General features: G+C 41.5%; 2 protein-coding genes across 2 annotated transcripts; one reads left to right on the top strand and one right to left on the bottom strand.

Annotated features, from left to right (window-relative positions):
* rab4a (RAB4a, member RAS oncogene family) lies at window positions 1-2,960 on the bottom strand. The gene is made up of 8 exons (XM_068744538.1): window positions 2,945-2,960; window positions 1,878-1,958; window positions 1,607-1,721; window positions 1,321-1,383; window positions 1,068-1,222; window positions 770-865; window positions 368-508; window positions 1-114 (listed from the first exon to the last, which is right to left on the bottom strand). Exons 1-7 carry the CDS (start codon window positions 2,958-2,960, stop codon window positions 393-395), a joined length of 642 nt encoding a protein of 213 aa, XP_068600639.1. The 3' UTR covers window positions 1-114; window positions 368-392.
* A 569-nt stretch (window positions 2,961-3,529) lies between these two features.
* On the top strand, window positions 3,530-11,157 carry phf10 (PHD finger protein 10). Its single transcript, XM_068740172.1, has 12 exons — window positions 3,530-3,601; window positions 4,170-4,279; window positions 4,493-4,623; window positions 4,995-5,078; window positions 5,203-5,327; window positions 5,452-5,601; window positions 5,724-5,833; window positions 5,943-6,090; window positions 6,292-6,444; window positions 10,207-10,315; window positions 10,748-10,936; window positions 11,060-11,157. The coding sequence occupies exons 1-12, from the start codon at window positions 3,530-3,532 to the stop codon at window positions 11,155-11,157; spliced, it is 1,479 nt and encodes a 492-aa protein (XP_068596273.1).
* Window positions 11,158-12,285: the final 1,128 nt, after the last annotated feature.

Here is a 12,285-nt window from a genome sequence, read left to right as displayed (position 1 = left end):
CTCTGCAGGTGCAGCCTGAATTTCTGTGCCGTAGTTGAAGATCACCTGCACAGCATCCGACCCAATTCCACATCGCTGCTGTTCTCCTGGTCTAAACAGCCTGTCTGAAAAACACTGATATCACACGCACACGCACACGCACACACACACACACACGCACACACACGATGGCGATATAAAACAAAACTGAAACCACATATTATACAAATGCACGAGTGAGTACTTTTGTGTTCCTTCGTAAAATGAAGAACAGAGAGCCTCTGGTGAAATGAGAAAGTGAGAAAGTAAAGCGAGAGCGGCAAACATCGATCGTTTTTGGGTTTTCATAGGACATCGTGACGAGAACAAACTGCCTGCGCCGCCTTACCCGGGTTGGGGACGAGGCCCGCCCACTAGCAGCCACACTCTTGGGCGCCCTGTGGTTGAGCACGACGAGGAGAGCGAAGCTGTCGTAGCGCAGCGTCGCCGTACTGGATGCCTGAGCCCATCCTCTCGGGGTCCAGCTCCCCTGAAAAGTAGGGATGAGGTGAGTGCAGGACAGACACCTGAGGGATTCCCCCTAACCCCGAAGAGATGGCCTTTTTGTAAATGACCGTCTTTAATAATACAGAGTTTACTGGATATATTCTGACTAGCGCTGAAAATGATCTGCTACAGCTGAGAACAGGGTCTGGGGTCAAACATAAGCCCGTCTCCCTGATTCTGTCGGGATGAGAAGGGATTTAGTCTCGGTCAGGGACGTCCTGTAGACACGGGCTGCAGCTCCTACCCGATTCTATCTTGTTGAGGATTTTCCGAGCACACTGGACAAACGCCTCTTCCACATTCTCTCCTGTCAGAGCGCTGGTCTCTAGGAACATCAGCTCTGATGCAAAACATGCACAGACACACAGCATGAGTGTTTCTCAAAGAGAAGTTAATGGCACTAATAAAAAAATAATAAACAATATGGCGATGATATAAATTACTGTCCATTTCACGCCTGGCGCTCCGCCGAGTAAAGACGTTCCTCTGGTTTGTGGCTTTGAGAGAAATGATCAGTGGATCCCGCGGGATCCCGATCCTACCGTTTTCCTGAGCGAAGCGCGACGCCTCCAGGAACGTGACCTCCCGGTCAGCATCCAGGTCCTTCTTGTTCCCACACAGGATGATGACGATGTTCTGACTGGCCAACATCCTGGCATCGCTCAGCCACGTGGTCAGAGCGTTGTACGTCTCCCGACTGCAGAGCGACAGAAGAGAAAAGGATTCAAATGGGGAGAGAAGCTTCCTGAAAAAACAAACGACATCAATCAATACAAGTAAGTGTGGATGATCTACCTGGTGATGTCATAGACCAGTAAGGCACCTGCGGCTCCCCTGTAGTAACTCCGGGTGACAGACCTCACACACACACACACACACACACACACACACTTTTATTTTTAAATCCTTGTACATTTTCATCACATCATTTTAGAGATATAAAACCAAGTCATTCAAATAAACACGATACTCTCAATATAAGTCAAGAGGCGTGGTCAGTAAAACTACAGCTACACAAATACTGAGGACAAGAATATTCGTTTTGCCAGCTGGGTAGAGGCGCGCTGGGATTTTGGCCGACCTGAACCGTTCTTGTCCTGCAGTGTCCCAGATTTGCAGTTTGACCGTTTTGTTGACCACGCTGATGATCTTGGAGCCGAATTCCACTCCAATTGTGTGGTTGGATTCGTCCTTAACTGGGAGGCAAAACACAAACAGCTACTGTCATGTGATGACCTGCAGTTCCTTTTTCATTAAAGAAAACAATCATGTAGGATTAACACATCGTTGTCCATGAATCCCATTTACACAAACACAGAGGATTTCTCACAAACACCGGACGTGCGACTCACATCGTTTCTCTATGAACTGGTGCAGCAGACACGACTTGCCTGTCCCAGCATTCCCAATCACCAGGAATTTGAACAGGAAATCTAAAGTGACAACAAATAATATCAAATATCGGTTTATACATCCAACACATGCTTCTATTGAATGATTTTACACACACACTTTTTGCTGGTGTTAGGTTTCCTTGGTTAGTTTACTATTAGTATTCGGATGCAGGATTACTCAAAGAGTGCTGAACAGTTTTCGATGACATGTTCTTAGGCTTTGAGTTAAGGAACAACCAGTTAGATTTTTGGTGGCGATCAGAATCATTTTTTTACCTTTGCAGAAGAGGAGCGATTCTGAGGAATCAGCTTCTAACTCAAACTAATAATTGCATCAATTTGTCTTTAAATTCTGCTAATTTTTTTGAGCGTAAACTTATCCTGGGATGATGCTTTTAGCTGCAATGACGTGATAGCTAGTTTATTACTACTGTATTATCAGATCAAGTATAAAACAAATGTTGCAGTGACGCTGAGTCTACTCAACTCTGTTGATATTATTGATACAGCATGCAAGCATGTTGAGACTGCAAAAAAAGGGGTCGAAATCATTTTTTTTGGGGGGGGAGTGGAAGTGATAGTGGGCATTTAGCACAACAAATGGGGCATTTAATACACACAGGGGCAACTGATGCGAGTAATGGAGGCCAATGCCCCAGTAGAGCAACGTCCCTGCTCATTGCCCACGTCGATGCCTCCTTGAGCGGCTCTATTTGCTTCGTGAACAGGATGTCGCTCGGCTACCAGCAACCTTAAGCCATGTTCCCCAAGAGTCAGCTTCCTGCTCGCTCCCGTAGATTTAACATCAAAGACTCAAAACACGTTGCAGTTACAGTCACCGTGCACGTTTCCGTGTAATTATTAAGGCTGACAATGCGTTTCTAAGGCCACAACAACGACGACTGGGTTTAGCCCGTCGGCTCCTTGTGACCGATGAGGAGGAAAAAGCTCTCCCGACACACCTGCCTCATCCCGTCTCTGTAGCTAGCTAGCACAGATGCTAGCTATTAAACCTGCCGTCTTACCGTACGACTCCGACATCGCCAGTGTGGCGTTTTGACAGCAAAAATAAATAAAAAAGGAAGTACGAGGCAACAGAAGTTATCGAGAGGTTAGCTTCCCCAGTGAATGAAAATATCTCTGTTGTTGATTTCGCCGGATTCCAAGTTAATTTTTGAGTGTGATTTCCCCAAAGTGGCTTTCAAAATAAAAGAACCCGCCCAGTGTTGTAATGTCGTAATGCTGCCGCGAGGTGGCACTGTTCAGAAAGTGCACAGGATTTTTTATTTTTTATTTTTCACAATTACGAGGCAGATTTATTTGAAGCATCGTTCAAATTCATGTCGACTTTTTGTTACGTGCATTGATGCTTTAATGTATAAATTAAGAGTGAATATATTTCTTGTATTTGCAATTTAAATATTATTTACAGCCAAGAAGATGCAGTTGATCAAATCGCTTTCCAAAGCTACATTCCAATCCAGAAGGTGGCGACCTCGCAACGGAAAACATTTGCAACCACCACATCTTATGCATAGAAAGAAGAAGACAAAGAAGAAGTGGCTAGTGAGCTAGCCTAGCCTAGCTGTAGATTACATTTATCGATAAATATGGCTGCCGTACTCCCCGTTAGACCTCCTTGCGACAGCAACCCTGCTACTCCTGGAGCGCAATCCATTAAGGTGACGTTTGCATTGCAGTCAAATAGAGCAATAATGAATAGCTCCGATTGCGTATGCTCTTCAGTTAACGCGTATCTTAGCTAATAGCTAATATACAGTCTGTGTATGAAAACTGTAAACGACATTAGTGTGTTGAATGTTAAAGGACGTTGCTGTCGCCTATTTTAACAGAATCACATGAAGCTTGTACGTCATAAATTGGAACCTAAAATCCCCTCATTCTGCCCCTTCAGAGACCAGATTTAGATTTCCGTATGTAAACACCATTATGTGTCCTCTCATAATGGTGCACTGGCTGTTCATAAAACCTCAGTTTCATCAGTCTTCCACGACTTATCTAGACTGCTGTGTACATTTATGCGTGTGAAACAATCACTGTAATCTGGTTGTGTGCTAATTATTATCTTAAAGGATTATCCCTTATTGGTTTTCGGGGGGGCATTTAAGGAACACTGAGCCATTTGTAAAAGAATAAAGTCTGCCTTGCTCTTACGAGGCGATGGCGTTACAGGGAAGCAGCTGCTTGGTTGATCGCCGTTTACATCATCATTTATCGTTGCATCTGCAGGAAGATGCGACAGAAGAGGAGTCCAACGACGGCAGCCAGCCTCCCAAGAGAAGAAGGATGGGTTCGGGGGACAGCTCCCGAAGCTGTGATACCTCCACTCAAGACCTTGGGTAGCTTTGGCTTGATATTTTGGGCGAAGCAATAAATTGTAATTGTCGGAATTTCTTTAAAGCGTTCTTGACAACCGAAGGGTTCATACGCTTTTGGTGATATCCTATGATCTGATTATTATTTCTCCCTGTTAATTTAAAATATGTCTTTATTGCTGTCTTCAAAAGTGATTTTAGGCTTAACCGCTCTTGTCCTTCCTTATTCCCTTCCAGCCTGACGTATTTCCCAGCAGAGAACCTGACGGAGTACAAATGGCCCCCGGATGACGCAGGAGAGTACTACATGTTGCAGGAGCAAGTCAGCGAGTATCTGGGAGTAACATCCTTCAAGAGGAAGTATCCTGGTAAGTACTCGACTCAGAATGGTCAGCTAACAAGCTACCCTGCATTGTGTTGCTGGTGTGAAACTAGTACTATCTAGAATGGCACTTATTAAAGCTTATACCCCTACCCCGGCCTAATATTCACATCTAATTCCATCAAACCATAAAGCCTTTGTCAAATTCACAGGATTGTATCTATTCTATACATTGAAAACATTGAAAACGGGTGTGTAGAGATTTTTTATTTATTACCTGCTGACAGACCAACCAACAAATGGATCCAGGTGAAAGCACAGTCAGAGGACAATAAGAATAATTACTGGAAAGTACATTAGTAATCTGAATCTGTCCTTCTGGCATCTTTGGTGTTTTAAAATGTTTTTGCTCTGCAGATATGGAGAGGAGAGACTTGTCCCACAAAGAGAAGCTTTACCTGCGTGAACAGAACGTCATTACTGAGACGCAATGCACTCTGGGTAGGAAACAAAGCTCAGACCTGGCTTCACTACGGTTCACACGATTTATTCCCTAAATAATATAATATGATGTATGTATATATATATATGATGTGATCACAGAGGGTGTCTTCTGTGCTTTTAGGTCTGACAGCTTTGCGGAGTGATGAGGTGATAGATCTGATGATAAAGGAGTATCCCGCCAAACACTCAGAGTATTCAGTTATACTGCAAGAGAGAGAGCGGCAGAGAATAGCTAAAGAGTACTCTGTAAGTTTACGGAGAATAAAGACGTCTCTTGTGGCTGATGGTTCCAGAGGTGTTTTACATCCCAGTAATACTTTTATACTTGTGTGTGTGTGTGTACTCCTATTGTGTTTGTTGTGTTTCACAGCAAATGCAGCAGCAGAACCCTCAGAAGGTGGAGGCCAGTAAAGTCCCCGAATACATCAAAAAGGCAGCTAAAAAAGCTGCAGAGTTCAACAGCAACTTCAACAGGGAGCGCATGGAAGAGAGGCGAGCTTACTTTGACCTCCAGACACACGTGAGCTCAACCCGAGGAGATGGATAAAACGCTCACCGGCTTCTCCGGGGATTTAGAAAACAGCTGCGTGACCGGGCTCGAGAATTCTTGACATGCATTTTATTTTTTTGGGGCTTTTCCAGATTATCCAGGTGCCCCAGGGCAGGTTCAAGGTGCTTGCTCCAGAGCTGACGAGGACGGGGCCGTACCCAGTGGCTCTCATACCGGGACAGTTCCAAGACTACTACAAAAGGTAACGTCCAGCTTTCGTTTTCAAGACACCGAACTCCAAAATGCGTAGCCTTAAAGGACCATCCAATGGCTTCCCCCCCCCTCATTTATCATTCTATTTTGTGTGGCAGATATTCTCCCAATGAGCTGCGGTACTTGCCGCTGAATACAGCTCTGTTTGAACCGCCACTAGATCCGGAGCTCCCTGCGCTGGACTCAGATCCTGACTCAGATGACCCCGAGGATGGCAAAGAAGACAAAAAGAACAAGAACTCATCTGTAAGAAATGAGGCTGTGCTACTCTGCTAGCCTGGATACGTTTTGGATCAAGTACTGTGGACCCGTCCCAGATGCTAAATGCTAGAACTCTGAATGCTTCTATGCAAACATGGAGGAAACCGCATGATGGATTCAGATGATCTCTATGGAACCTAACCCTTCCTCTTCACTCATTCTCCCCACCCTTCTGCTCCTCTTCAGGACAGTTCTTCAGGTAACACATCAGATGTTGAGAGCCAGGAGGGAGGCGGCGGACCTGGCCACAAGTCCAAGGGCAAAGATAGAACATCCACGCCGGCCAAAGACGGTAGCCATCGGCTTCCAGCCTCCCACAAAGCCACCCCAGGGTACAAGGTAGAGGACAAAACCACCTGAACTCTTCTCCAACAACAGCAGCAGCACTTTTTACCCCCTACTCCCCCTTTCTACTATTAGTACTCCCTTATTCCGTCCATCCCGCCCCTCCTCCCCAGCTTTCTTCACTTTGTTCTCTGGCTTCTACAGTTTGTCAGGTTATCAGCTGGGACAACCTGATTTTTCTTCTCTCACTCTCTCTCTCTCTCTCTCTCTCTCTCTCTCTCTCTCACACACACCGTGTCTCCGTCCTTTTTTTATTTTAACGATTGACACGCGGCTTTCCCCTCTTTTTATCGACTGTGAGCAATAAGAACATTTTCAGTAATAGTTCACTTTCTTTTTTTTTTTTTTTACTGCACTTTCTCTTTTTTGGGTTTTCAGAAAGGATAAAAAAATGTAAGTGTTTTTCCTTTGGAATGTCTCCTATATACCTCTTGTTTGTCCTCGCTTGTCAAAAAACATTATTTCCAAGGCAAGTAAGTGGATGTTTTAGCTGCTAGTTTAACACTTTCATTTTTGGAAATGGGGAAAAAACAAAACACCCCAGTTTTTGTTATTCTTATATAGGAGATATAAACCACACACACGTTTTGTGGTTGCTTTAAAAGTTGGTTGATGTTAACACTAGAGACTTTAGACATTTTTATCTGAAGTGTGAAATGCACTTAACTGTAATGTTTTAAGTGTGTAATGATATAATGAAATGCTTTGTTTATACTAAAATTTGATGTATTGCTAAAATGGGGTTTGCGTGACCCTATAATCTCGTGTTGGAGGGATGCCGACTTACTGACCTTGTTCACACTGACACTGAGCTGAGCTAGAAACAGCCTGGATGCTGCCGATCTGAGTTTGGACTCTGCTAAATATTCATTTTTTCTATATCCTGCCGAAACACAGCAAAAGAAGTAATGGACATTCATTTTAAGTCAACATCATGACCAGTTACTTCATCTAATTATTCAAGGAAGTGCCGATAGTGAAGTATTATTCAGTGTTTCCCAATACTATTCATTTGGAGGTCCTGTCCTGATCAGTGACTCGACTCTGCTCCGCTCCGCTCCGGTCTGGTCTTCTGTTCCTACTCAGGATGTGGATTATCCATGCATCACACGCAGACTCAGGAACAAGTCGAGCAGACAGGTTGAGTCACAGTGACATGAACTGAGGACAAAGTCTGTATATTCATTCATTCATTCATTCATCTTCTAGCGCTTTTCCGCTCTGCGGGTCACGGGAGTTGCTGGAGCCTATCCCAGCTTGCTATGGGCAGAGGCGGGGTACACCACCAACGCGTTGCTAGCGCACCGCGGGGCCACGAATAGACAGACAACCGTTCACGCACACACTCATACGCTATAGCCGATTCACATTGCATGCAGTAAACACTTCCTCAAAACCAAAGATGGACAAAGATCAACCTCAAAGTGCAATCAGGCCAAAAGAAAATCTGCATTTGAAATGAGTTGCTAGAGTTTGGCCTCGGAAACTGTGACCAAATTGGAACATATATTTTTTTGTAGATGGAGATCTTCAGACTGCTAACACTAGCCGCAGCAGGGAAGAAGAGACATATCCTTGGCTGACAAAAACAATAGTGTCCATCCCGATAAAGCGACAGATCCTTGACCAATGAATTGCTGTACATCACATCCGATTTTCTTATTTAACAATGAATCAACATTTATTCATTCCATGAACTCAAAGCAACGACGACAACTTGTCACCAGGCTGATGGAGAGAACTGTTAACATGTAATAAATACATATAAGAAGTGTAGAGTAGCTTACCTCTTTATTACAAATATTTATTAGCCTGAACATAGAATATTTCAGATTAAATGTATTGATGTGTACAGAGATGTAAAAGCTTTTCAAGTGTGACCCACAATTTTGTAACTGGATTAGTCAGTCAATCCATTATTTTTCTTCCCGTAGCAAAAAATCCCAGTAGATACAAAATATATTTATTTCTAATGACTTGTATATTTCCACAAAAGACGGAACCCGTGACGGCAAAACATTTCCCGATGTAAACTTCGGTTTGATGAACGTTGCTTTGCTGCGGTTCGGCTCCCAGCTACACTGTGTGAAATGCTTAAGTGTGATATTTCACCAACAGATGATGAATAAAAAAATAATTCTGACAAACATATTGTGGATTTTACATGTTGAATCTATACGACACCATTAAAGGGACATGTTCATGTTAACTATTCCACAAACGTGACATCTAATCACATTATTATTAACTGTAGCAGATTAGATTGTTAATTTCCCTTTTAACTAACCCCAGATGACCTGAGCGTGGAAAATTCAGTTTTATTTCTTTTTAAACTCACGTTATAAAATTTTATTATGTACGTTGGATACACTAATTTTAAGGCCTCGGGTATTACTATGATTTTCCTTTCACATAGATTCGGCACAGAATTGAATTGAAGGTTATTGCATTCTTGCTATTGTGATAGAACTCTTGATGCCAAGACATGATAACTAATCTGTGAATAAAAGTCAAGCGGGATGTTTATACTGCAAAACTTCCACTGATCTACAATCTGTGGAATCCTTGAGTGCTGGATGAATGTCGGGTCAGCCAGTATGAGATTCCCTTTGTGTCTCTGTATGTATTCTCTGCATGAATTATACTTCATAAGACCCCATGCAAAAGATATCAGATTCTATAAACACAAATATGCCTGAAACTGAGCACTTAGTATGTCTGAGTGTAAAGAAATTAATTTAATTCAGAATAAAACTCTTGTAAACGAGCTGGATTTATCCTGATTAATTTTCTTTGTGGGTGTTTCTGTTGAAGACGTGTTTTGCGTAATTAGACTTAATGTGTTGCTTTGATTCTGTGCAACAAGGCTAAAGATATGAACTATGTAAATTTAAAGTATTTGTTATAGTATGCAGCTGCATATGAAATGTGTATGTACATGTACACTGGCTTTTTCCAGGCCTTCCTTTTTCTTGTTTCCATCTTCTGCTGCTGTTATTAGTCTAATCCTCTGCTTTCTTTCTAAAGTTGGGTTTCCGTAATTACCACATGACCTCAGAAAGCGCTACTCTCGTTGTTTCGTTTGACCTGCTCCCTTCCTGTCAGGTGACATTTAATGAAGGATGTCACCATCTTCATACATTACATAGTGCAAAGAAATCAAAATCCATACGCTTTTCCCATCAATAGCAAGACAGCAGAGCGGATTTGTACTTTGATAAGTGCTGATTCCAATTTGACTGGCAAAAATTAAAGGTGGCTTATTTTATAAAGATAGATTTGTGTCACATCGGCATAAGTTTGAAAGACATTTTTCATTTTCGGGTGGCATCCTGATTTAAATATCCCAAACACGCCCTATCTTACTGCTCTGAAAGGTGTGAAGAACAGAAAGAAACTCTTCAGATCAATTTTCTTGTCAGATGGATTTCAGTGTTCATTTAACAAAACAAAAGTCATGTCAGGACATTTTCCATAAGAGGAGGTCCAGACCATCCCGTTCTTACAGGATGAATTATGGGTGATAGAAAAATAGAGCCTTCTCTGTACAAACAGTGATTTAAGGATTACAGATGCCACAGGAGTGTGTTTAAGACGCCACACACTGTTTTGTGGCCCTAAAAATAAAAATGTTTTTTATTAGCCAGGATAAAGTGTAAAGTGTTTTCTCCAGATATTAAATCCTTTGTTTTACCAGTATATTGTCCATGACTTTAGGATACCTGAGGTTTTTATAGCATTATTCTGCCCTTGCAGCCTAAGGTCATTCCCCATGCTATATGTGGCATTTGCCAGAAGGGTAAAGAGGCCAACAAGAAGGGAAAGCCAGAAGCTCTCATTCACTGCTCCCAATGTGATAACAGCGGTAAGTTGACACTTTCAGAAAATAAATACATTCACACATCGATTAATATTTAGCCACAAATACCAGTTGTATTATTTTTATCATTATCAGAATAAGATTGGTAGCAAGCAGTAATCATGAATCAGTTGTTCCTCTCACAGTGAAGTTGTGCATTTTATTTTTATAGTTCAGATTTTAGATGGTCCTTATTAATATAAATATGTGTTTATAGCTGCTAGTCACATTTGTCTTGAATTCCTTTGTCGAGAACTTTGTGTAAATACTGAAATAACAGGAGGTGAATTCACCTGTAGACCTGATCATTGTGTGTGTAGTTTTTTTTGTCTATCTTCCTTGTGTTTGTGTATCGTACTTACCCCCCTACGTTTTGCCGTATAACTCTGTCACATGTGACTACACATTTGCGTCTGTCTCTGTGTCCACAAACTTTAGGCCACCCAACCTGCTTGGACATGAATCGCGACCTGGTGTGTGTGATCCAGACGTACCATTGGCAGTGTATGGAGTGTAAAACGTGCACTGTGTGCCAGCAGCCTCATCACGAGGACGAGATGATGTTCTGTGACAAATGTGACAGAGGCTATCACACGTTCTGTGTGGGCATGGACTCCATACCTACTGGTTAGCGGATGAACACGCATAAAACTATAATGTACTGTGGGCAGACAGACTATTCTGTCTTTAAAATGTGCTTTTATTTGTTTCTCTTTTAGAGCTGTGAATTCTCTCTTCTTTTCTCCTCAGGTCTTTGGGTATGTGAGGTTTGTGAAAAAGATGTCGAAACACCCAAGAAGAAGGGAGGAGCCACAACATCTCAGAAGTCCAAGTCTGCTAAAAAATAATTAACCACAAAACACACACCAAACTACACTCAACTGCACAAACATTCCTAAAGTCATTTGCATAACCTGTTTTAGTGTCAGATACAAAGTAAATACTTTTTTTTATACTATTCATTAAAGTGCAGCATTGTAACTTGTTTATTACTTTAAATTTATTGAAAAAATAGGTATTTAAATAAAACCAAAGTAAGTAAACCTACCCTTTAATTTGAATCACGATAAGTCTTGAAACTGATTATACCTCAGATGTGTATTGCTCAAAACAAAAACCAAACCCTTGTTTTTGGCATAGCGTCTCTTCAATAGCAGAAATGAACTTAAACTGATATCATAAATAAATAATAGCTAAACTGTGAACAAAATTCATCCAATTTTACTGCACTAAATTTTATAAATTGCTTAACCACTAAGAGAATTGGTGTTTTCCCCACTTCGTCAAGGTGTGAATCTCATTGTTTCTGCCTCCTAACAATTCTGCAATGATTATCTATTTGCTGGGAAACTGTTTTTGTTCTGTTTTGATTGTTGACTACTGGAACAGTCAAAGTTAAGTACCGGTACAGCTCACTGATGACATTTCTGTTTAAACATTTTCCTATGTTTTTGTGACTTGTAAGCTACGGTTGGTATCTTCGCCTTACGGTTAGTGAGGCAGGCCAGTAAATCCCCATGTTATTGAAACAGAGTCTTTTATGAAATAAAAACATGGTGCTAGTGATTCTGTGTGATAAAATGTCAGCTCCTGCCTGTGCTAGTGTGCCTCATTTATTTCTATTCTATTTATCTTAATGGCTTGAAACAATTCTGATTTTAAATGTATTACTTTTGTTGTTAATCCTCTGTTACTATTATGCCACTCGCTGTAATTACAGACACGAACGATCCATCAGATAAGATGATTTCTTTGATATTTTTGTTGTCAGTTTGTGAGAATACTTTGTTATTTTTGTTATTTTGTGTTGTACCTAAGTAAGGGCGCTTAAAAAAATATCTGTTGCAAAAAATGTCACAGTCACTGAATTAAAGAGTTTTTAAATGAATAAAAGCTTCTTTATAAGAGTCAGATTCTTTGATTATGAAATGTACTGCTTCAAATTTTCAGGATGCTGAGTATTTAAATTGTTTCTC

Source organism: Brachionichthys hirsutus, chromosome 1 (genome assembly GCF_040956055.1).
Source record: "Brachionichthys hirsutus isolate HB-005 chromosome 1, CSIRO-AGI_Bhir_v1, whole genome shotgun sequence".
In the NCBI taxonomy this organism is placed as follows: Eukaryota; Metazoa; Chordata; class Actinopteri; order Lophiiformes; family Brachionichthyidae; genus Brachionichthys; species Brachionichthys hirsutus.
This window is presented reverse-complemented; position numbering and strand designations above follow the sequence as displayed.

Excerpts from the sequence above, each read along its gene's own strand:
- rab4a (XM_068744538.1), bottom strand. Across the intron at positions 866-1,067 it reads GCGCTTCGCTCAGGAAAACG|AGCTGATGTTCCTAGAGACC; the intron begins GTAGGATCGGGA and ends GTTTTGCATCAG. Across the intron at positions 509-769 it reads CCTCAACAAGATAGAATCGG|GGGAGCTGGACCCCGAGAGG; the intron begins GTAGGAGCTGCA and ends CCTACTTTTCAG.
- phf10 (XM_068740172.1), top strand. The coding sequence starts at position 3,530 with ATGGCTGCCGTACTCCCCGTTAGACCTCCTTGCGACAGCAACCCTGCT. Across the intron at positions 5,602-5,723 it reads ACTTTGACCTCCAGACACAC|ATTATCCAGGTGCCCCAGGG; the intron begins GTGAGCTCAACC and ends GGGCTTTTCCAG. Across the intron at positions 6,091-6,291 it reads AAAAGAACAAGAACTCATCT|GACAGTTCTTCAGGTAACAC; the intron begins GTAAGAAATGAG and ends GCTCCTCTTCAG.